This window comes from Seriola aureovittata, chromosome 11, assembly GCF_021018895.1.
Source record: "Seriola aureovittata isolate HTS-2021-v1 ecotype China chromosome 11, ASM2101889v1, whole genome shotgun sequence".
Classification (NCBI taxonomy): Eukaryota; Metazoa; Chordata; class Actinopteri; order Carangiformes; family Carangidae; genus Seriola; species Seriola aureovittata.
The window spans coordinates 4,339,613-4,362,466 of NC_079374.1; the positions used below are offsets into that span (position 1 = coordinate 4,339,613).

At 42.1% G+C, this 22,854-nt stretch overlaps 1 protein-coding gene across 2 annotated transcripts in view; it reads right to left on the minus strand.

Annotated features, from left to right (window-relative positions):
• kalrna (kalirin RhoGEF kinase a) overlaps positions 1-19,770 on the minus strand; it is a 141,340-nt gene extending 121,570 nt beyond the window's left edge. Inside the window, exon 1 of one of the 2 annotated variants that reach the window (XM_056390017.1) lies at positions 19,480-19,770. In XM_056390017.1, coding sequence (XP_056245992.1) covers positions 19,480-19,546 — 67 coding nt within the window. In that variant the 5' untranslated portion in view covers positions 19,547-19,770. The remainder of the gene's footprint in view (positions 1-19,479) is intronic. The other variant, XM_056390018.1, reaches the window with a different exon arrangement.
• Between the last annotated feature and the right edge of the window lie 3,084 nt (positions 19,771-22,854).

A 22,854-nucleotide genomic window follows, 5' to 3' on the forward strand; every position in this document is an offset into this window, starting at 1 on the left:
CAGTCCACCGGTGTTCGTTTCCTGTTTGAAACTGACAGCCATCATTGTTTCTTTTATCAATGACCACTCCGCAACCTTAACTGCGAGTTTATCATTGTAACCACGACAACAAAAGTCCTGGAATGAATGCACCCAAACCATGATCATTCAGTAAGGTTAGCTGCATGTTTACTGTTATAACCATGACGACGAAGGTCCGGTACGCCAGCCACTGTAGGGGTTTTTCAGGAGATGCTCCTATGGGTCGTATCTGACAGCAGGGAGAATCAACCCATATTGGCTGAACCCACACTTGGCTGAAACTCTTCTAGTCGACTCATCTTTAAAAACATAAATCAACGACAAGTACCAGAAACGACTGTGGAAAGAAACTGTCAGATATAGACAGCTTCAAATTATGTCTATGCAAAGTCTGTCTAGTCTCTGACTTCAGAACAACACACAAATCGTGATTACGTCTAGGACAGGAATTTTTCTGAAAGTTCAGAAATTAATAACATGGAAATGTCTGAAAACCAGGCAGACAGACGTAACACGTCACCCAGAGTCCATCGTTCAAGAAAATCAAACTTAAATTCAACATAGTGTTGTACTGTGAACGAACAACCCTCAGTGATGAACTCTGCAACTACACAACTGTTGTATCGTTCAATAACCTTTCCTTTCTACGCCGTCCACATTAGAGGTTGAGCTTCATTCACCTTGATGAATAAATTAAGCAACTAGAAGCCACTGATTTTTTAACTCTTGTCCAACTCCAGTGTTTTGTTCAGGCTCCTTACTGCTACTGAAGCTCTTTGGTGTCAAAGTGATTAAAACCCTTCGCCAAACCACACGGGCAGAATTACAATTATTTCTTAAAGGCTTGTGATACAATACTGTAGGAACACATGTAAAACTCACAGTTGAACAGACTCTGTAATGTTGCCTGTCCCTGTTGAATTGCCCAACAGTATTACTGAGATTTTGCGGTAGTGTAAATACTTGCAGGCCTTGGATTCTGCCGTGTGATCCGGTCCAGACTGCACTTGGCTTCCTAAAGCTGGCAATCGGTACACTACATTGTGTTTTAGAAATGAATAATGTCAGCGTAACGGTGGTGAAAGATAAGTTCAGAAATCTGTTAAAGCAATACGTTGACATGTCAGCTCTTCAATTCACAGCAAAGTCATGGACGTGAATTCGATGGAGCAGCAGTCAGAACCGAAACTTGACTGATCCTACAATATTCATGTTTGTTGTTATTCAACAGTTAAAATAAGTGACGGGTTGATATCACCCAACACTACCTGTCAGCAGGCAAACTGACCACATGCTGACTTTGTCTTTGCCCAGGTTTTTCTTCCCTGTGAATAATGAGCATCATTGGAAGAGGAACAGTGAGACTAAACTCTCTGATCACGGATGCAAAGCCCGAAAGATCAGATGATAATTGTTCCCTGAACTGAGGAATATTAAGGATTAATGTTTCCACTCCTGTTCTCTCTGTTCTATTAATACTCACACAGTAAGCCAGGTTCTGTTCGCTCAATTACAGCCTGACACAAATGTTCCTGTGTGTGTGTGTGTGTGTGTGTGTGTGTGTGTGAGTGTGTGTGTGTGTGAGTAGCCTCCTCTAAGGATAAGTGAGCTTTAATTAGTGCTTGGTTCAAAGAGAGAAAGATGAAAACAATGCCAGGACGAAGCAGAAACACTGAAAGAAGGATAACAATGTAGAAAATAAAGAATATACATGAACACACAAAGAAAATCACTTTGAAAAAGAATAAAATAAAAAGGAAGAGTGTTGTGAATCAGTCCCAGCTGCTTCATTCATTCTGTCTGCATGGAAACTATGAACAGAACTTTGAAAATGAATGAAATTCAGCATTTACATCATGCGCACACACACACACACACACACACACACACACACACACACACACACACACACACACACACACACACACACACACACACAACTCTAGTGTGACTCTCCTGCAAAGGGCTACTTGTGGTTGTACTGGAGTGTTTTCCAACAGTTTATGACTGACAGACGCACACACACACACACACACACACACACACACACACTCACACACTCTCACACACACACACACACACACACACACACAGCGACTCAGGCCAAACCACAGCATACTAAATCTTCGTATGCCTGAGCGGTTCGAGGTTTTAGTCTGAACTCAAGTTAAAGTGAGGACACCAACAGTCAGTAAACCAGGACACCAGCTAGTTTATGAGCCTGAAAGCAAAACAGACACACAATAAAACCGGTCAGTCAACAAGTTCGTAAACAGAGTCTGCCAACCTGCAAGTGAGCATATCAGTCAGTAAAGCAATCAACCTGTGAATCAGTTCGTAACCAATCAGTCCGTCTCTGGATTCAGAAGCACCGCTCGGACTCTCAGATGAACGACACCAGCGTCAGTCGGGAGTCGTGCGTTCAGTGACTGTTCAAAACCAAATGAGTCACATCAGACAGCAACATAACAAAAACATTTACAGCCAAAAGATTCAAATAAACTTCAACACCGCAGTACAAAACCCCACATTTTCTTTGCAATCAATTCCCCTGTCAGTCCTGTAATTGGAGAAGCTTTGTCGTATTTGAAGACTAGAGCCAAGTTTTGGTGTTAAAGCAGAAGTTCTGGCTGCTTTTACACAGTATCTGCCAATATATTGACTGTCAATCAAACAGCGTGTTTACAGTTTGAGCTGGAAGCTGGAGCCATGATCAGTGAAGCAGAGCTTGTGGTCCTGTCCTGGTCGGGGGGCAGGATGGTGCGAGAGGAGGCTCTCTTCTGATTGGCTGACTGTTTTCTGAGTGATCCAGATTTCAGGTAAACACTCGGGGAAAGTTACACAAGTTACACTTTCACAGTATCAATACAATATTAATACGACCTGCTTTATAATCAAACAACACATGGAAATCCGCCTTTACACATTATGGGAGCTTTACAAAGGTTGTTAAAGATTGGTATTATGTATTTGCCAACAGCTTTCTCCTTTTGCCTTGTACACAGTGTCTGTTATTGTCTCCATGTGTAAGTGACATCTCACTCTGATGTTTAAGTGGCTCTGGCTGCTTCTTTTTAACAATATTTAACTTTCAAAGCATCATTTTGAGTATTTTACTGACATACAGCTGAGTCAGGAGTTTGAAGGAAGAAAAAGAAAAGAAAATTTGAGGAATTTTTCTTAATGACAATGGCAAGCAAAGCTATTCCAAGAAAAAAGAAAAGAAGATTTGCTGCCCAAAGAGAAGCTGCAATGATTTGTTTTGCTCCTTTTGACAGTTTCTAATGTTCGTTTTCGTCTCAAGGGAACAAGAAAAGTTGTCTGAACCTGTCAGCTCAGAGATCGATGTCCTGCTTAATAAAAACAGCATTATGATGAACTGGAAACAGACATACTCAGATCCCCCCCCCCCAAATCCCACGGATTTATGAGACACGCAAGTGGAAAACTGACGGTAGGCTGAAGGACTTCTCTGACATTTCGGGGGGAAATTAGCTCATTTAACGTCTAATCGAGATTCAGGCGAGAAAGTCTCCGTACCTGAGGTGATGAAACTGCAAAGTCCAGCGCTGACGTCGTGACACACAGCGAGTCAGAGAACAAATCCCTTCATACGTTTATCATTTTACTAAGAACACATGTTTTTCCTAGACCTGGTTTTCTCTCTCTTCCCCTCACACACACACACACACACACACGTAAACACACAGTAGTTTCCTTGTTTACTAAAGGCAGCCAATAAAGTGTTTTACCACAGGATAAGAGGCTAATTGCCGACGGCAGTGAACTAATGAACACACTGGTGTTCGGACACGGAGAGAGCAGACGACGAAACCAGACCGAAGACATCTGACATCAGCAGCTCCGCGCTGAAGAGAGGAACAACCTGCAGCCACCTGACGGGAGGCTCTGTGCCAGGTGTGTTTGGTCACCTGGTTATCTGGTTCCTGGTGTCTTAATTAATCCAACGCGCCTGCTGATACTCCACCTGCTCAGTCCCTGCAGTCGCATTTATTGCGTTCAGGTGCATTTTTTAAGTTAAAAGGTCTTAAGATTTAAGATATTAGTGAAGTATCTTTCGTTCTATGTGTTTGTGCTTGTAATATTGTGATGTAATAGCAATGTGATCAGTCGCTCGCCATAATGATTGATCTACTGGATGATGCTGCACTATATGACCGATTCATACCCAGCATCATTATTTAATGATGTCAGAGCAAATCTACCAAAACTAACAAACAACCAAAATGTATTAATACAAAAAGGACTAAATCACAACAACATGTTGAGCTAAAACTATGTTGATTAACTGATTAGTCACTTTCAATAAAGAATTAAGCTTTTCAGTAATTTTTCAAACCAAAATGTCAAACATTATGTGGTTCAAGCTCCTCAGTTGTGAAGATTTACTGTTTTTAATAGTAAACAGATGATGTTTGTGTTGAGGACTGTTTGACGTCGTCAGCTCAGGCTCAAGTGTCTGACATTTTATGGAGCAAATGGTTAATTAATTAAATCAAGAAAATAATTAGAGCAGCAGATTATTTGCTAATGGAAATAATATAATAGAATTAGTCGCAGCCCTCGTTTGAAAAAAAGAAAAACAGCTGAAGTAAAAAAGGCTTGTACAACGTGGAGTTTCCCAGATGTTTGGAGCCGACAGCTTTAAATACACAGCACTTTTGTTCTGAGGAAAAGTTATTTTACAACAGCTCTGACTGATCTGATCTACACTGCGATGGATTTTCATGTCGTAATTTGAATGTGAATCAGTTCTTTCACAGACACTAATGACTGTTCCCCACAGAGCAAAAAAGATGCACATGTGTCCAGTTCAAACATCTGGATCTCTAACTGTGTTTATGTGTATGTGCTGTTTTCGGGCCAAGACGGCTAAATCCCTCCCTCTCTCTTCTTTCTTCTCAAAAAGGAAAATTGACAATGTGAGCGACTGCCGTTACATTTTTTTTGCCAATTAAAGTGATTAATCAGCGTATACGATGCATAAAACAAGCACAAATGCCTTTTTCCTGACAAACACTAAAAAACAGTTCGATTTACAATAAAAAAACAGAGCCAGAGGAAAGAAGCAAAGCCTCATGTTTGACAAGCTGAAATCCGCAAAATGCCTGAAATGATAAATCAATGACCCGATTTGTCATTTTCTTTCCATCAACCGATCAATTAACCACAAAATCGCTCCAGCTACAAAACAGGGAAGAACATAAAATCAGCGCCTGTGATTCTGTTCTGCCTTAAAGAGAGTGAGACAAAGGAATCAATAACAGATGAGGGGGGTTCAATAACACGGAGCACAGGTTCGACTGACTCTCTCTCAGGATTCTTATCTGCTCAGTCAGCCGCGGGGGAGCCATCTCTCTCAGCCTCACACACACACACACACACACACACACACACACACACACACACACACACACACCAAGGGTGGTGAGTAATTACTCAGGGTCAAGCTTACTGGTGCTCTCTGAGGAAGCCCTATTAACTGCGTGTGCGTGCGTATGTGTGTTGACAGCCCTACTCAGCCTGTGATTGGTCAAGCATGAACCGCAGGGGTGCCTGGGTAAGAAAAAAAAATAAAGCATTCTGATTGGATGAACAGAACAGAGAAGCTCTGAGGGGACTCGAGGTGAAACATGCACAGTCTCACTCTTCAATCTTGAATCTTCTGCGAGGGGAAATTTCATGGTAAATTGTTGGGGATCGTACCGGGTCGGTTCACTTCAACCAATAACACATGAACAGGAACACCGCGGCACTGACCCTGGCATGTAGATCAATACATTGGGGTGTAACTGTATAAAATAGCAGCCAACTGTGAGGATCTTTTGACACCGGTGGTGGTGATGTGGAGACAAGACAGTTATTGGATAATAACTGAGAGACGGAACCGCAGAGGGAAGAGCAACTATCTTGAACTTATGCTAAAAGCTTCATTATCCCACATTTATAAATCCTGTTGAAGGCGGGAACACTGTGCTTTATTCCGCCTCACCGTTCTGCACAAAAAGGTAGGAACGGGGGGGGGGGGGGTTGTTGCTCCTCCTTTAAGCTGGCAGCGGAGGCTGTCACAGAGCCGGATCGATGTCAGTGTGAAAGCCAACGTGGCGGGACGGACGCCAGCGCTGTTGTGTTATGCCTCTTGATTCCACGAGTAAAATCACTGGTTCAGCTTGTGTCAGTGTAAACAAGCAAAACCCGGAATAATTGAGCAAAACAGCAGTTTCCTCAAAGCCCAACACTACAGCTGAACCCCAACCCTTCCGATAACAGAACCAAGCCTGGATCCAACTCCATAACGTGATGGTGTTTTCGAACCAACGTTGTTCGGTCCAGCTGGTTTGGATCCCGGTTTGTTTTCCCCCTCGGTGAGATTTGTTTGGGCAGATGTGAAAGGAGCACATCAGACTTGGGTGTGGACCAAAACAACCGCACCGAGACCCTTTTAGAGAAAGTGGTCTCAGTCTTTCCACAAAAACCGTCCCGGGTTTCATTTGTTGTGAGAATCTGACTCGGCTACAAGGTGCGCTCCGCCGGTCTGACACCTGCACCCAGGTAAGCTTTCCAGACTGGGACGCAGGTGAGAGTGAATCATGGTCTCACCTGGACCGGAGTCTTTTAGGGTTATTTCTTGCTCACTGTATATTTTAGATAAAAGACATTTTTTTTACATACAATTGTACTATTGTTTTTCATATTTACGACGTCATGTTGTGATTCTGTTTCTCTGAGTGATGTGAGGAAGTGTCTCGTATGTTGAAGCCCTCTGAGAGACAAATGTGGTTTTGGGTTATAGAAATAAAATAGACTCAACCTGAATAAAAAACATTTTGGTATTGAAATGACATTTTAAATCATAGTAGAATTAGAAATGAGATTTTACTTTTCAAATTAAGTCTGATGATCTGTGGTTTTTAACAGCTCTGTGCTGCTCTGTCCATCAGGATAAAAGCTTCCTGTCTCTCTCTCTCTCTCTCTCACACACACACACACACACACACACACACACACACACACACACAGACAAAGGCAAACACCTGCCCACAGCAGTTAATAACATCAAGGTCTATTAGCTAGCACCACTAATCAGCTAGTAACACACACACACACACACACACACACACACACACACACACGTCTGGGAAATGTCTTTGTGATCGATGATAGCCAAAACGGATGCCCATTACACTAACACTAACACACACACACACACACACACACACCCCATATGGCTGCAGCTGTCCAAAGAGTAGAAAGCTTTTAAGGAGGGAGGAGACAAAAGGAGGAGGAGAGGAAATCCTTTCTTTGTATTTATCTATTTAACACTCTTTCTCTCTCTCTCGGTCTCTCTAGCTCTCTCTCTCTCTCGCTTGTCCCCTGGTGGGTAATAAGGTCTAATCCACTTAAGCTGCCTCTCTCTCCCTCTACTCTCTGTTCCTGTCTGTCACCCCCACATCCCGTATACACAATCACACACATATACATAAACACACACACACACACACACACACTTCATTCTTCATACCCATCTGCCACTGTTCTTGACACTGGGTGTGAGTGGGAGACAAAGAGGGAGGGAGGGAGGGAGGGAATCCCTGCCTCTCACCTCAGCAGCATCTTATTGTTCCTGATGGAAGCAGGGGTGAGAGACACTCTCTCTCTCTCTCTCTCTCTCTCTCTCTCACACACACACACACACACACACACACACACACACACACACACACTTTAATAATTAATGTGTAGCTCCTCCCTCCAAGTTTCCTCACCATGACTCAGTACTGAGGCCTCATTTAAAGGAACAGGACGCTCGTCTTATTGACCATAATTCTTACATTAAATCTCAAGTAAAAAAAAAAAAAAAAAAATGTTGATGATGTAATGAAGACAGGTTCAGCTTCGATCCTCCTCACACACACACACACACACACACACACACACACACACACACACACACAACACACACACACACACACACACTGCCTTACAGCCACCACCTGATACAGTTGAATCCATAAATGTCTATTACAAACACACGAATGAGCCACACCTCTCCGCACATGTTCCTTAATTACCATAAATATGGGCAGTGTTTTGATTGGATGCCACACACGTCATCCTGTAAAGCTGCTATAAAACTCAAACCAAAATTACTAAGATCTACCGTGCCCAGCTGTTGCAGGAAATAAATGAAAGTATATATTTGTCACCTTTTTCCAAAGCAACTGAAATCAATGTTTTAATGATAACAAAAGGGATTCCTGGTGGTGACGGACCTACAGAGAGTTACCACCTGAATCTGCAGCTTGCCTCGGCTTTGAAAGAGCTTTACAGTGAGTTTCAGCTCATTGTTTATCTGCTTTACTGTCGTTTGATTCACTCTCGTTGTTTTCAGCAAAAAAAAAAGCTCTAAAAAACCCACGGTACACATTGTACATTACCTGCCCAGCATCAAACAGCAGAAAGAGACCAGCTGGTGAACATAGTGGAGCATGAAGCAGCTAAAGAGCCAGATAACTCCCCCAGGAGTTGGTGGAGACCAAAAACAGAGCTATAAGAGAGGGAATATTGGACTTACATTTGCCAGGTGGACAGAGACACAACTCCTTTACTAACAAGTTCACCATGTCAAACTTAGAAAGTGATGATATGTCAAATCGGTGCTCACAAGTTGCTTCCACTGCCTCCAAGTGGCACAGAATTTTTTAAAAAATCAGTGATGCTGATGCAAATTATATTGTCTGTTTCAAGAACCCGACAGTGAGATTCACAGCTTTGCCCGGTGTCACTGTTAAGTACTGCGACATCAACGCTTCTAAACCTTGTAATCGAAATGACATGGGAGGTTTCTCCAGCTCCAGTTCCTCATTTGTGTTTGACATTAACTATATTAGTATTAACTATATATCCGGAGCCTAACCTGACGGCCCGTACACATAAACCTGCCCCGCTGCTAAAGCTGCCCGGGCATTAAACCTAAATAAAGATCTAATTCAACTGGAGTTATTTAGTTCATAGTGTACCCAACTGAAGAAAACCTCGTGGCAAATCCATCATGGTGGTATATATGAGTTAAAGATTAATTCACATTTATACAGGAAAAATATAAAATCAATAAAACAAAACATATGCACATTAGTATGCTGGTTGTGAGCCTTATTGTATTCTAGCAACGTGCTGCATATGAAATTTACATGGAGGACAAAGAAACCTGGTTATTCATTTGCCTGAATAAACTACGGTGACATTTTCCAGGGTTGTGATCTTCATGTTTTGACTCTTCAGCCACCGTCTGTCATTTCTGCCCCAGCAGGAGACGGAGGATGAATCCTGCGTCTATTGCTGCATTTACTCATCTGATGAATTTAGCAAAAGTAATGAAAGACAATAGCAATGACAGAGTATCCTCCACATTTCTGACTTCACATTAATTTCAGTGTAGATCCTTACTATATCTTATCATCATATTTGTCTTTTTACCGACTAACTAACTACTACTAGTACTCTTAGAAACTCTACTAGTTCTACTACCAATAATACCTTGGGCAATCTCAAAGCTATAACAGATTGGACGAAGACGTGGGTTCAGTGGATGCGCCAGCTTCATTAACAGTTAACTGACAGATCATTCAAGTCGGAGGATTAGCGCCGCACCAAAGCTGCTTTAAGAAATTACATTTTAATAACATGATATTCCCAGATGGTACTGGTATGTCCCTGCTGAGCGCTGCATGCATAACACGACGATTTTAATGTTGACCCCACAGCAAAATGAAAAGTGCAGTCACCATAACGTCCCAGAAACAGGTCAAAGAAAAAAAACAACACCACATGTTTTATGCTTTTCACCGGGGCTCGAGAAGAGTAATGAAAATAAAGCAGTATGCATGTTGAAACTTTAGAGGACGATGCGTTCACAGAGATAAGAGGCTTGTCTTGTAAGAGGGCCAATTTTAGGTACAATTGACGTACTGCCTCTGATAGAGTCTGGATTTCTGCTCATTATTAATAGATGGGAGTTGAAACATTAGCTAAAGAATGGTTTTCAACTTCAAATCTGTCAGTTACTCTGCGGAGGACCAGAGAGGCTCTGTTAATGGACCTGTTTGTAAGTTTTGCCATCGCTATATAGCCAACGTTCGCTTTAATAGCTGTCTATTTGACAGTCTTGCCAAAAGTTTCAGCCATCATTGCGTTTACAATACAGGTTATAAAACGCCCTCTGAGCAAGTTTACTTCTTCATGGCAGTCTGGACGCTACAGTGACTCAGTATCGGAAAGTAGCAACACGGGACAGGCAGACCAGGGCTAGCTGGTTAGCATGCTAACTTCAGTAGAAGAAAATAAGTGATAGAAATAGAGGCGAAACAAGAGGGTCGCTTTTCACCACTGGAGACAGCTCCTGGTGAGTAAAGGAATGAAGTTTGATGCTGAACTCGTAACGTTACATCTAGACTGGTAAGAAAACAACTATTAATGCTAACGCTAGCTATGTAGCAATAGCAAGTGTTACGAGTAGCTCCTTTAAAAAGAATCTCCACTGATTTTTAACATGAAAGTCTGTTTTCAGCTGTTGAAAAACACAACTGCATACATGAAAAAAGTTGTATAAAGACTTTTGTGGCTCTGTAGCTGCTTAAGGCTAGCGATGCTACATTAGCCTCCACTAGCTTAACACGCCCAACTCTCCACCTGAACTGATGATGGTGAAGCTGCATTGTGGGTAATGCAAGTGCCAGATTATGACAAGGAAGAGGATTGTGTGGGGGGAAAAAAGACGACAGCTCTGGTTCTGCTGCACAGATTTTGAAAGCTAAGCTACAGGAGAACAAAGCTAAATCTGGTCCAGTCGTCTGTTTTGTCTTTATTTTTGCAGGAATGAGGTTTGGTTCTGCCACCGTCAGTTGGTTTCAGTTTAAGACTCTGCTGCTAGTTGAAATCACTGCTAACACAGTTAAACTGAATGTAGGACAACCCTGATTAGAGACCGACCCGCTCTTTCCAGCGGCCTTTTTTTCTTTTTTTGAGGATAGGAAAGACTGTTTCATTGAGCTTAAAATTAATCCGAGGAGAATAAGTAATAAGTATTAAGTGAAACATAAAGTACAGTAATGCATAAAACCCACACTGGTGTATCTTGCCTATCAGTCACAGTCACGCTCTTGTAAGCAGTCAAAACAATTTTCTCTGACAGTCAGCATTTTTCAGACTCAAGTCTTTCTGAGCTCATCGTCTACAACAGCTGAATTCTTGCTGGTTTCGCCGATTTTCATTGGGTGGCATCGTGAATTAGTTTTCAGTTGTCATGAATTTATTTCCTCCGTGGCAGCAAAACACATCAAGAGTCTTCCTACAGGTTGAAATGATCTGACAAAACTCTTTTCATGGCTGACAAAGTCTGAAAGACTCACTTTAAATGGAGTTAGAAAACACTGTCTCGAAACATTAACTCAACAAACAACATACCCATAATTCTCTGTAGACGACCTTGTTGCACCGGTGTGTCTCTACACTCAAAAGGAATATTTGATGATGTGATAAGACGACGCCCACTTTTTCAAACCCAATTTCCAGAAAAAACACCGTCTTATTTTTGTGGAAATACAAGAGCACCTTGAAAAACAGTTCAATTTCCCATTAAATGTTGATCGTTCACTGTTTACTGTTCTAATTCATTTTTCCAACACCTTTGCTCAAACTCCTGTCAATAGAATCTCTTCTTTTTCTGATTTGTAATGTCTATAATTGATTTTTTTGTGTGTGTGTGTGTGTGTGTGTGTGTGTGTATTCACAACTGTTTTCAGCAAGAACTTCAAAGACTAACTCCTGCCTCCAGTCCTTCTTGGCGTCATTAAGCTCTGCTGCAGAGCGGTGCACCCACATGCACGTCTGTGATGTTCAGTGAACTGACTTCAGTGAAATAAGTTCATGTGTATTCATGGCTGCACATGATCAGAGGTGTCAGTGCAAGTGCTGGCAATACTACAGGATTAGTATTAGTCCAAGTAGCGTTATTGACAGTGTGAGCTCATTAAGCTTTATTTAAACAACATTAGCTTTAATCCTTCTGTGTAAACTCAGTAATTGTTTGTAATGACACCTCTGATGAGACGTGAAGCTACAGCTCGGGATCCTGACGCGCGACACGAAACACGACAAAACAAAAACACACGTCATAAATACAATTCATCCAAAGCCTCTCCTCCCTGTCTCTCTCTCTGTGTTTAACTGCTTCTATTGCAGGTTAATCTGGCTCTAAGCCTGGAGGAAGCAGTGTGTGTGTGTGTGTGTGTGTGTGTGTGTGTGTGTGTGTGTGTGTGTGTGTGTGTGTGTGTCTGAATCTGAGTGAATGAATGGATTACTGGTCATTCATCCATGTAATGTCTCCGTTCACATATGACTCAAACACACACACAAACTGTATGCTTTCCACTATCTCAGATGTCCTGCTGAAGAAACACACACACACACACACAGATAATATCTGTAATGTAAAGCTGACGTATTAATTGATTTAATTATTTCCTTCAGTGAAAGAACATGTGATAGCAGAAATGAGGTCAGGTATTCAGACTGTTCTCAGGGTGACACAAAGTCCCTCCTCAGACGTTCATCCTCAGAGTCCAATCATGTTTGTTTTCGGGGATGAAATGAGGTCTTGACGGATTGAAATGAGATCTCCCCTTAAAGTGAAATAAAACCTTACTTAAGAGACGTGGAATGCTTCAAATGAAATAGGTCTTAAAGTGTCTCTAGGCTATGCGACAACAATGATTGTGTAAGTTTACTGTGTGTCACACTGTGCCGGATGGGTCTACTAAAATCCTGGTTCGCAATCTGTGTCAGACTGTACAGTGTCGATTTGAGGCATGTCACATTGTGCAGTGAACGCCTGGTGAGCTGAAGCACTCCAGTGTAAATAGCACAGGGACACCATCATCTTGTCGTCCATCTGTGCCGCTCTTTTGTTTTGAAAGGCAAGAACTGGATTCAAAAACGTAATGTAAGATACAAAATTGGCCTTTGTGTTCTGCACAATTTCATGTGATAAACTGATTGGTCGGTCATTGTCGTTGTCATGTTTTTGGAGAATTGAGTGAGACTTTAGACCTAAATTTCTGATCTTTCTGGTGTCGCAGGAAGTATTTGGCAGCCAAAGTTCACAAAGACACGTCCACAATTGGCCAGCACAGCACAAAACCTGCACTTAACATCAGCGTCACCTACATTTATACTACAACATGACAGTGATGGTTGCTATCTATAGAAACCTAAAGCCAGACTCCGACTACAGGAGTTTTTAAAATCCGAACATACTTTGAAATCGGGTGGGATCACACATGAGGAGAAACCTCACAGATGTTCTTCTCTTTAATCTCACACATGCACATACTACAAGATGTTATTATCATGCCAGAGGGAGCAACACACAACCTCTCATGGTCTCACAACATGTGATCTCACGGAGACAGTGGTGTAACAACGTTAGTAAAAACTTCACAGTGAGAAAAAACAAAAGCGGAAGATCTGAACGAGTCTGGAGGAGAAAATGTTTGAGGAGGCGGTCGGTCTGTTCTTCAGCGAGAACTGGAGGAGAGTTTTCTGTTTTGTCTGTCAGCAGTAGCATGCTAGCTAGCGTTAGCCTCAAGGGCTAGAATGTTTACCGTTGCTTGGTAACACCGTCAGCTGCTCCGGGACTGATGTAATCATAATCATCCAGATTTTAACTCCTAAAGATCAAACGTGTTTGATATAACTGATGAGTCTGCTAGAAGTTCAGGAGTTTTAAGACTGGATGAGTGAAATTGCAACCTTCACTTTTAACAGCTGAAGCCATTTTTGCCTTTTCTAAACATCACCATGGTTACATACATCATCATCACGGCGCCTCTTTCAGCAGATTAGCTAAGAAAATAAACAAATTACCTGTTCATGCTCACAAGGATTCAACCTCACGAGAACAGGCAGCTACTGAGGCCAAACAGTGACAGTGTGAGGAAAAGCACAAGATAAAATGATGGATTAACTTCGTGTTTCAGGACAGAAGACGGTTCTTGGTAATTAGATTCTATAGAGATTTACATGAACCAGCATTTAGCAAGAATCTGGTGCTGCTTTTAGCACTTTGACGCTGACCTCAGCTTTCAGCCGTGATGCCACTTGGTGTGAGGACAGTCTTAATCTCCCAGCATGCCTGGGTGAGGAGCTGCTGCACTCCTCCTGTGTCCAACACGACACCGACCAGAGTGACGCAAACAGCTTCTACTCGTTAAGTCTGTTATCCCAATAAAATTAGAAAACAGTGATTTATGATCATCCTGGTAGCTTAGCAACAGCAGCAGCTATTGACAGACAGCTGGCGTCAGCTGTCTGATAAACACTCAGACGCTGCGCTCTGATTGCATGTGTGTAGGTATGAATGTGTGCGTGTCACTTCCTGTTTCCGTCTGATAATTTGGGATCCTATTTATACACGGCTGATTAGCATAACATTGAGCAGCCGCGCCGCCTGCACTTTCCTGTGAGAGAGTGTGTGTGTGTGTGTGTGTGTGTGTTTTAAGACTTGAGCTTGGCAGATGATGAGTACTTGTATACATTCATGACTCTGTTCATTTCTCTGCTGTTGATTTTTTTATTTTTTTATTTGGAGGATTCTGGGTGTCAAATTTGCATTTAATGTTTCTATTTTCACTCACAACTTCCACCATTTCCTATAGATACAAAACTCAAGATAAACTTTACTTTCTAAAGGTGAAAGGAAACTTAAAGTACAAATAAAAGAAATAAAAGAATACAAGTAAAATAAATTGGAGTGGAGCTTTTTAAGCTTATGTATAAATAAAGGAAATTCAAAATAGCCTGTAGTTCTGATTCGGGTGTCACGACTGATAAAGTCAGGCTGCACTGACTGTTCAGCAAGTGTAAACAGTCAATAAATAAAATCGTACAGTTTGTGGAGCTGAAGGAATCTAAACCTGACTCTAACCCTGTTTCCTGATTTAGTTGCTTACTTAGTTTTACTTTTAGGACTGGAACCGGCTCTGTCCATATTGCATGTGTGTGAGCACAGGAATCAGTATAAAAAAAGATCAAATGGCGAGCTGTCAGCGTGAAATGATTTAATAATCTCACATTTATGAAGTTCTCTCTCCTCCAGCCCTCTCAGCAGGGTTCACAGTCCATGTTGCCCTGGTCTCTCCTTCCATCATCTCGTCCAAATCTAACTTTTTTTCCTCAATTTGTTCGTCTTTTCTGCACAAAATTCGCAAAGTAAAGTGTTTTTGAGCGACGTCTGTTTTTATTTTGGTACAGGAACGAGTATTTATGTATCTGCAGAAGCAACATGCCTCTATTAGTAAACGTCTTGTAATCCATTCATGCACAAATCACAGATTAACTTTCATCCACTGTGCTTTTCTGACTGTCAACACTAAATAAATCTGTGTAAATTGGTTTCAAAAATCTTTAAAGGTCCCATCCAGTGTAAAGGTCTCTGTCCATGTGTTCTTTGATTATAGATCAGCTCTAGCTTCTATATTAATACTGTGAAAGGATCAAAGCCTCAGTCCGCAGAGAAATGCACACAGCCTGTATTCAGAAACTGAGCCTTAAAACCAGCCGTCAGGACTTCCTGTAACTTTGTGATGTCACAACAAAGCAGTCACCACTCTCAGCCATGCCCCAAGCCCCGCCCACCTGGACCCACCATCCAAACCTTGCAGGATGTGGTTTCTCTGAGTGTTTACTTGAAATCTGCTTTATTTTTATTGGATCCCTCAGAAAACCACAACAACAACACGTTGGTGAGCCAATCAGAAGATATGCTCAGAGCCTCCTCTTTTCTGATTGGCTCACCAGCCTGTTCCTGGAGCTCCAGAGAGAAGCCTGAGAGAGGAGATGTAAAACTACACTGAGATGGTCTTTGGTTCTTAAAACCACAAATATATCTTCTATTCACCTTTAAGTTTGTTCCCAGCTTCAAATCCTACATACGAGTTTTATTTTATTACGTTATTTTTACACTTTGTCCATCTTCCTTTGTCACATCAAAACCACATTCATCTGACGCCGTAAAGAGCACAGCAGCTGATTGCAGAGTGTGTGCTGAAGCATCATCATGCAAGTGGCGATTGATTGACTGATGAGACGACAGAGTTGTGCTGCACAGGTGTGAAACACCAAGGAGAGAATCAGCACGAGACTCACACGTGTGTCCTCTCTCATCACCGAGTCAGGCAGAGTTCAGCAGAGCAGCACGAGTACGAATCCTCCATGGCAGCACAGGAGGAGATGGTAAAGGCATGGAAGACTAAAAGGAGTAAGGTTTATGAGATCATGTCAGAAACATGCAGAATGATTTACGATTGGCTCATTAACAGATTGGTATCAGTATTGGCAGATGCTCAATAGTGTGAAATTTGTTTTTTTTAGAAATGAAGGCGCGGTACGGAGCCATCTTTAATTTCCTCCGCACTGAAGTGAAAGAGCCGCTCGGCCGAGTGAGAGAGAGACCTCTGTCTGCTCTTCAGACACTGTGGTGCATTTTAATGTGGACGTACAGCTTTTATTTTCACTACATCTTGCTCTTATGCATGTGGATCATTCTCTAAAACAAAGTCTTCCTCCTCAGGGACGACTACAAAGCAAACAGCGCTGATGAAAGCACCACACTGAGGCTGAGCCCATGATGTGAGGTGGAGACAAACTCAAACACTCTGTTCTAGTTTTTCCATTTCCAGAGGAGAGGACGCTGTGAGAGACTGAGTTTACCTGTGGAGACGCGATTCTGTCTTTATCAGACCAAACGTTCTTTTGGAGCCTCCACTGCAAACTACAAGAAAACGTTATGAAGTTCAACATTGGGTTTCCCTCTCAACCTCTCCAGCCTGTTTTCTTACATCGTGTCACCTGTCATCATTTCATTAACACACACATGGATGTAAAACACTGAAGGAGTGGAGGTAGTTTTCCTGTCAGCAGCTTTGAATCTGTTTGTTTACTGGAAATAATTAGTCAATTACTGGATTTTTTTTTTTTTTTAAGCAAAAATACAAAAAGTTTGCTTTAAAATTTGGAGAAGTTTTGTTTTTGTGTTTTATATCTTGGATTTGAAACTGTTGGCCAAACAAAACAAGACATTTTTCTGACACTTTGTTCTGAGATGTTCTGAACATTTTCGTTCACTGATGATGAAACGTGTGATTCACAGCACTATAAGTTACAGAAAGACAAACGTCCGCTGAATAATTCACCATATCATATACTTTTTATGATTTGTCTTTCCAACGAATCACGTTTCTCCTCTGTTTGCTCAAATAATACTACAGCACCCATGAGCCTCAGTGGCTTTTACTATGGAGATGTAACTCAAGTTTCTCCCCTCGTCTGACTGAACTAGACAAGCTGACTTGAAGCTTCAGTGTGGGACTCACACTTGACTCGACTCTTACAGTTGTTTCACCTTTGTCCAGACTTTTTTTTCTTTTTCGTTTTTCACACAGAGTCTCATTGTTTGAACTGATGAGTCAACCAGAGGATTTCCATGTCCATCTGCTGGATCCGGTCCAGCTGACAGTCATCTAATATTATGGGAAAGATGAAGACGAGAAGATCACACGTGGAGCGCCGTTACTGTAGAACACACACACACACACACACACACACACACACACACACACACACTCATGGCATCTCACACAGCGAGCGTTTAGTGTGTGTTTGATTTAATAAACTACCTTGGCAGGATTGTTCATAATAAAGTTATTGAACTGAATTACACTGACAGGGGGAGAGAGAGAGAGAGAGAGAGAGAGTCAGGGTGTGTCCTCCTCCAGCACTGCATACTCTGTGTGTGTGTGTGTGTGTGTGTGTGTGTGTGTGTGTGTGTGTGTGCGCGCATGTGTGTGTGCGCATGTGTGTGTGCGCATGTGTGTGTGTGTCTGTGTATAGTCTATATAACATGTCACCAATATGTCACCACTCTCCTAAAATGATAAAATTTATTCTATTATTGCTGCCATTTCTCCCTGTTTCTCTCTCTCTCTCACACACACACACACACACACACACACACACATGATCAGTGTGTTTTCCATCTCTAAATGCATCAGTGTAAGACTAAGACTGTGATACACACACACACACACACACACACACTTGAAGTCACATAACCCTGAGACACTATGTCACTGTGTTCAGACTCGTTTCCAGCGTCAGTATCCAACACACACATGACAGCTGAGTGGAAACAGCTCTACCCCACATGCTTATACTGACATATGATTAATCACTTAATAAAATGAATCAATGACTCTAATTCAGTCTCTTATGAAGTGAAAGTCAGAGCTGCAACTTACAATTTTCATTAGAAATTGATCAGCTGATCAATCGGTTATTACTTTGGTCTTCAAAACCCTTGTTTTGTGTGACCAGATATTCAGTTTACATTGATACATGAGAGGGAAAAGCAGCAAATCCTCATATTTAAGTGGCTGATCGATGATCAATGTCTTATATTTATTTGCTGCTGAATCGACTGGTCATTGCTGTGAAAAATACCAAATATCATCTGATTCCAGCTGCTGCTTCTCGCCGTCAGTGCGATGTTCTGTCTGCTGGTCGGACAAACAGCAGCAGCTTCAAGACGCCACTTTGGAAATGAAAGTGAAAGATTAACTGACTTAATAGACGGATCAATGATGAAAAGAATTGACAGTTGCAGCTCCAGTTTAGCCATTAGGCTCTGGTGGAAGTGTCAGACACACACACACACACACACAACACACACACACACACACACACACACACACACACAGTCTCCATTATTACATCCTGCACACAAACACTTTCTCTCACCTTCTGACCGTGTTGGATCAGTTTAGCCAGAATGATCAGTGTGTTTTCTTTCTCTAAATGAATCAGTGTAAGACTCAGACACACACTGTGACACACACACACACACACACACACACCATCATTTAGCAGCTTATTGAACAGATATCTGCTGATCTGATGTGATTCTTCCTCTTTTCCTTTGTAAGACACCATCAGCATCACACGAGCTCACACAGACACACACACACACACACACACACACACACACACACACACACACACACACACACACACACACACACACAATTACACTGTAAATGCATGTAAAGCCCCTCAGATAGCTGCATGCAGAGCGCCGTTTAACGCTGTTTAAAGCTGAATCTTAACGCTCCTCTTCCTGATCTCCATCTGGCAGCGCCTGAACGGCACTCACCACATTTCCACTGATTTTCCTGCAGGTTTCTGCTCATGTTCACTTGGGTCTCCTGTGCCCGTTCACACGGCTCTCACTTGTGATGCCTTTGTGGTTCAGATTTTGTGTTGTTGTTGTTGTTGTTGTTGTTGTTGTTGTCGTTGTTGTGTGATTTGCAGCCCGGTGCTTCCTACCTGTTTTGTAGAAGGCATCAGTGTCGGGGTCGCTGGGCGCCTCCTCGGCCGCTTCTGCAGGGTTCATACCGGAATCCGGTTCAATACAATCCACCGACAAAGAAAAGACAGAAATAAAACCCTCCGCTCCGGAAAATCCTGGCGTCTTTATTCCTTACATGTTCTCAGTTTCCCTCCCTCTCCCTCCATCCCCTGCTCTAGCTTTCTTTCTTTCTGTCGCCCTCTCGGTTTGTTTGGTGTTTCAGGGCTGGCTTCGTTTCTCTCTATTGTTCCCGGTCCAACCTCCCTCTGCTGCTGTCCGCCAGGGTCTCTCTACCTCCCTCCCTCTCCCCCCGTACCTCCCCTCCCCTCCCCTCCCTCTGTCTCTCGCTCTCTCGCTCTCTCTCTCTCTCTCTCTCTCTCTCTCGCTCTCTCCCAATTCAATCCATTGACCTTTATTAGCAAGAAATGATGTGTGTGTGTCAAAGCAAATATAAATCATTGTCAACCGCAATTCATTATTATTATTATTATTATTATTATTAATAAACGTTTAATTTAAGTTGTACGTTTCAATGTTTTTTAATTGAATTTGAACAGGTCTTCTTTGCTTGACATTTCGCCCTGATGGTGGCGCTACAGGAACCGACTTGACGTGAGTTCATCCTGTGGGGAGCATGAACGCGCTCATCAGTAGCCTACATTTTATTTTTGTGTATAGAAACAAATGTGGTCTTGAAGGTGGTTGTCTTTGTTTTTTCTGTTTCCTCTTGCATTTTGTGTGTTGTCTGCCTTTATCATGGCTTCATCCTCACTCACCGTCTCTTAGTGTCCTTGAGTTTTGTCTCCTGCATGTATGTAAAACACTGGACAGGTCCCAGGTCGTGGTGACTGATGTGTATCTGTAGTCTGTCCTCTCTCCAGGTCTCAGTGGCACACAGATGTTTTCTTGGTCCAGGTCCAACCAGCGCTTGGAGGCGTAGTGCTGCTACTTCTGTCGACCCCTCACTGTCTCTCCAAAATGTGTCTCATTGAATGTGACGACAGAAAATCAAAATCTTAAATACTTTGACTTCTTCTCCTCAGATCAAAGCTGAGTCAAGAAAATAAAACTAAATCTGTAAATGGAAGAAAACATAAAGTTTCTTATTTACTATCAGTCATGTACTTTTGTCTCGGTCAGTTCGTCCACCTGCTCTAAACCAAGTTGCTGTGAGACTGTTTGTGGATATAAATTGTGATCCTGAGAATAATTCCTTGTGATTTTATTTGCATAATCAGGGCGACACTATGCTTGCACAATTCTTTCTTCCACGACAAGGATCTCCATTCTCTGTTGTTTATGATGCTGAGGTTGTGGCTTGCAGAAGTCTGGAAATGTTCTGCATCAACAATGAGTCTTTCTTCATCTTCTGTGACGGCTTCAGGACCACAACAAAACAAACAAACAAAGATATGAAAAGAAATCCAAGTACAGAAGCTTGAATTTGCCAATTTAAGAGTTAATTCTTTTGACTCAGTGTCTTGATACATTAACTCTTACAGAAAAAATATAGATGTGAAGGTTTTGCACAAATCTGATTCAGGAGATATTCACAACCATTTTTCAGGATGAAGTGGGAACATTTGCATAAATATCTGGCACTTCAGCCAAACAAAGACGATCCTTTCAGTAATATTGCAGAAAATGATCTTGATGTCCCTCAGATGACATTTCAACAAGAGGCTTTTGAAGTTGTTCATCCACAGAAATATAAAAGTTTTACTCATCTGTAACCTTGCTGATACAATCATTTGAACGGTGCTTGGCTGGTAGTAACGCACCTGCGACATACTGGAAATGATGTGTGCTTCATTAAAGTCCAGCTTGCCTGTTTAAAAATAGGGTGGAAGCTTTACCTGCACATTCTCCACTACAATCTGCCAGTTCAGTTTTTATCCAGGTGGCTTAATTCACCTTTTGTTAGCTTGTAGTTTGAATAAAGGTCCAGACTCCTCTGGTGATGCTGGGCCATGATGAAGAGTGGTATCCTTTCTACACCTATGGTCCTTAAAGAGCCACTTATCAATAAATTATATTTACTGTGAAGAAGCTGTAGAAAATTATCACCAAACTTTGCAGTTCCACTTTGCTTGTTAGCATCGTTTAACAAATTGTCTTGGTTTTACTGCACATTTACTATTTGGTTTTGTTTGTCGTCGAACATGGTTTCTTTCCAGGATGGTGATAAAGAGCTTTGGCCATCGTTGTCTCTATAATACAAGAGGTTATAATAATCCGAGCAGCGCTGCGTCTTCAGCGCAGATTGGAGGCTACAGTGACTCGCTATCGGAAAGTGGTGAGACAGGCTGGGGCTAGCTGGTTAGCGTGCTAACTTCAGTAGAAGAAAAGAAGTGATACAAATAGAAGCAAAACAAAACGGTTGCTTTCCACATCTGGAGACAGCTGTTGGTGAGTAAAGGAATGAAGTTTGACGCTGAACTTGTAACGTTTCTTCCAGACTGGTAAGTAAACAGCTAATCAGCTAATGCTAATGTTTGCTATGTAGCGATAGCACAACTTACAAATAGCTCCATTAATCTCAACACTCACATTAACTCTGCTTTAGCAACAACAGACGGACATTTTCAGAATAAAAAGCTTCAGTAAACCTGTCCAGTGCTAAACAGACAAACACACTTGTGAAGACCAAACCAGGGCTAAAAGAATAAATTAATACTGGTGGACATTTGTGAGGTAGCTAACTCCAGAGAATGCTAACTTTGCACTGTCTTTGCAGGATTGCACATTAGCCCAAACAAATTTGTAAGGCTAAGATGTGTCAGTCTGTTAGCTTGTCGTGCCTCCCACAAAGGAGGAACAGCCACAAATGTAGAATGTGGCAGTGATTTTTAAGGCAGTATGTGATCCTTTGGTAGCTGGTAGTTTTGTTAATTCAGAATTTTACATCAAAATAATTGATAGACACACTATTCTGCTCCTTTTACCTGTTGTATCCAAGCTGTGTTTCAGTTTAGGTGACATACGTGTTGTGGTGTAAGTGACATTTTTGACAAAGTATTTCGAGCTCTTCTCCTCCTGTTCCACCTTTAGTACCGGCCAGGAGGAGGCCTGTACGCTGGCCTTTGTCCAGAGGTAACCATGTTTTACATCTCCCTGTCACTCCCACTCACCCTCCTCCTCCTCTTCCTCTGGTCTTCCTGCCAGGCTGAGCTTCTCCTCCCCTCACTTAACACATCACCTCATCAGCATGGAAGCCGTGCACAAGCTGCTCCAGTGTGTGCGTCCTCTCGCTGTGTGTTACTGCCACCTAGTGGGCACTGGTGCACGTGACAGCCAGGTCGTTGTGTAATGTTATTATCATATGGTATTTTCCCCTCACACTTGACAGCCCC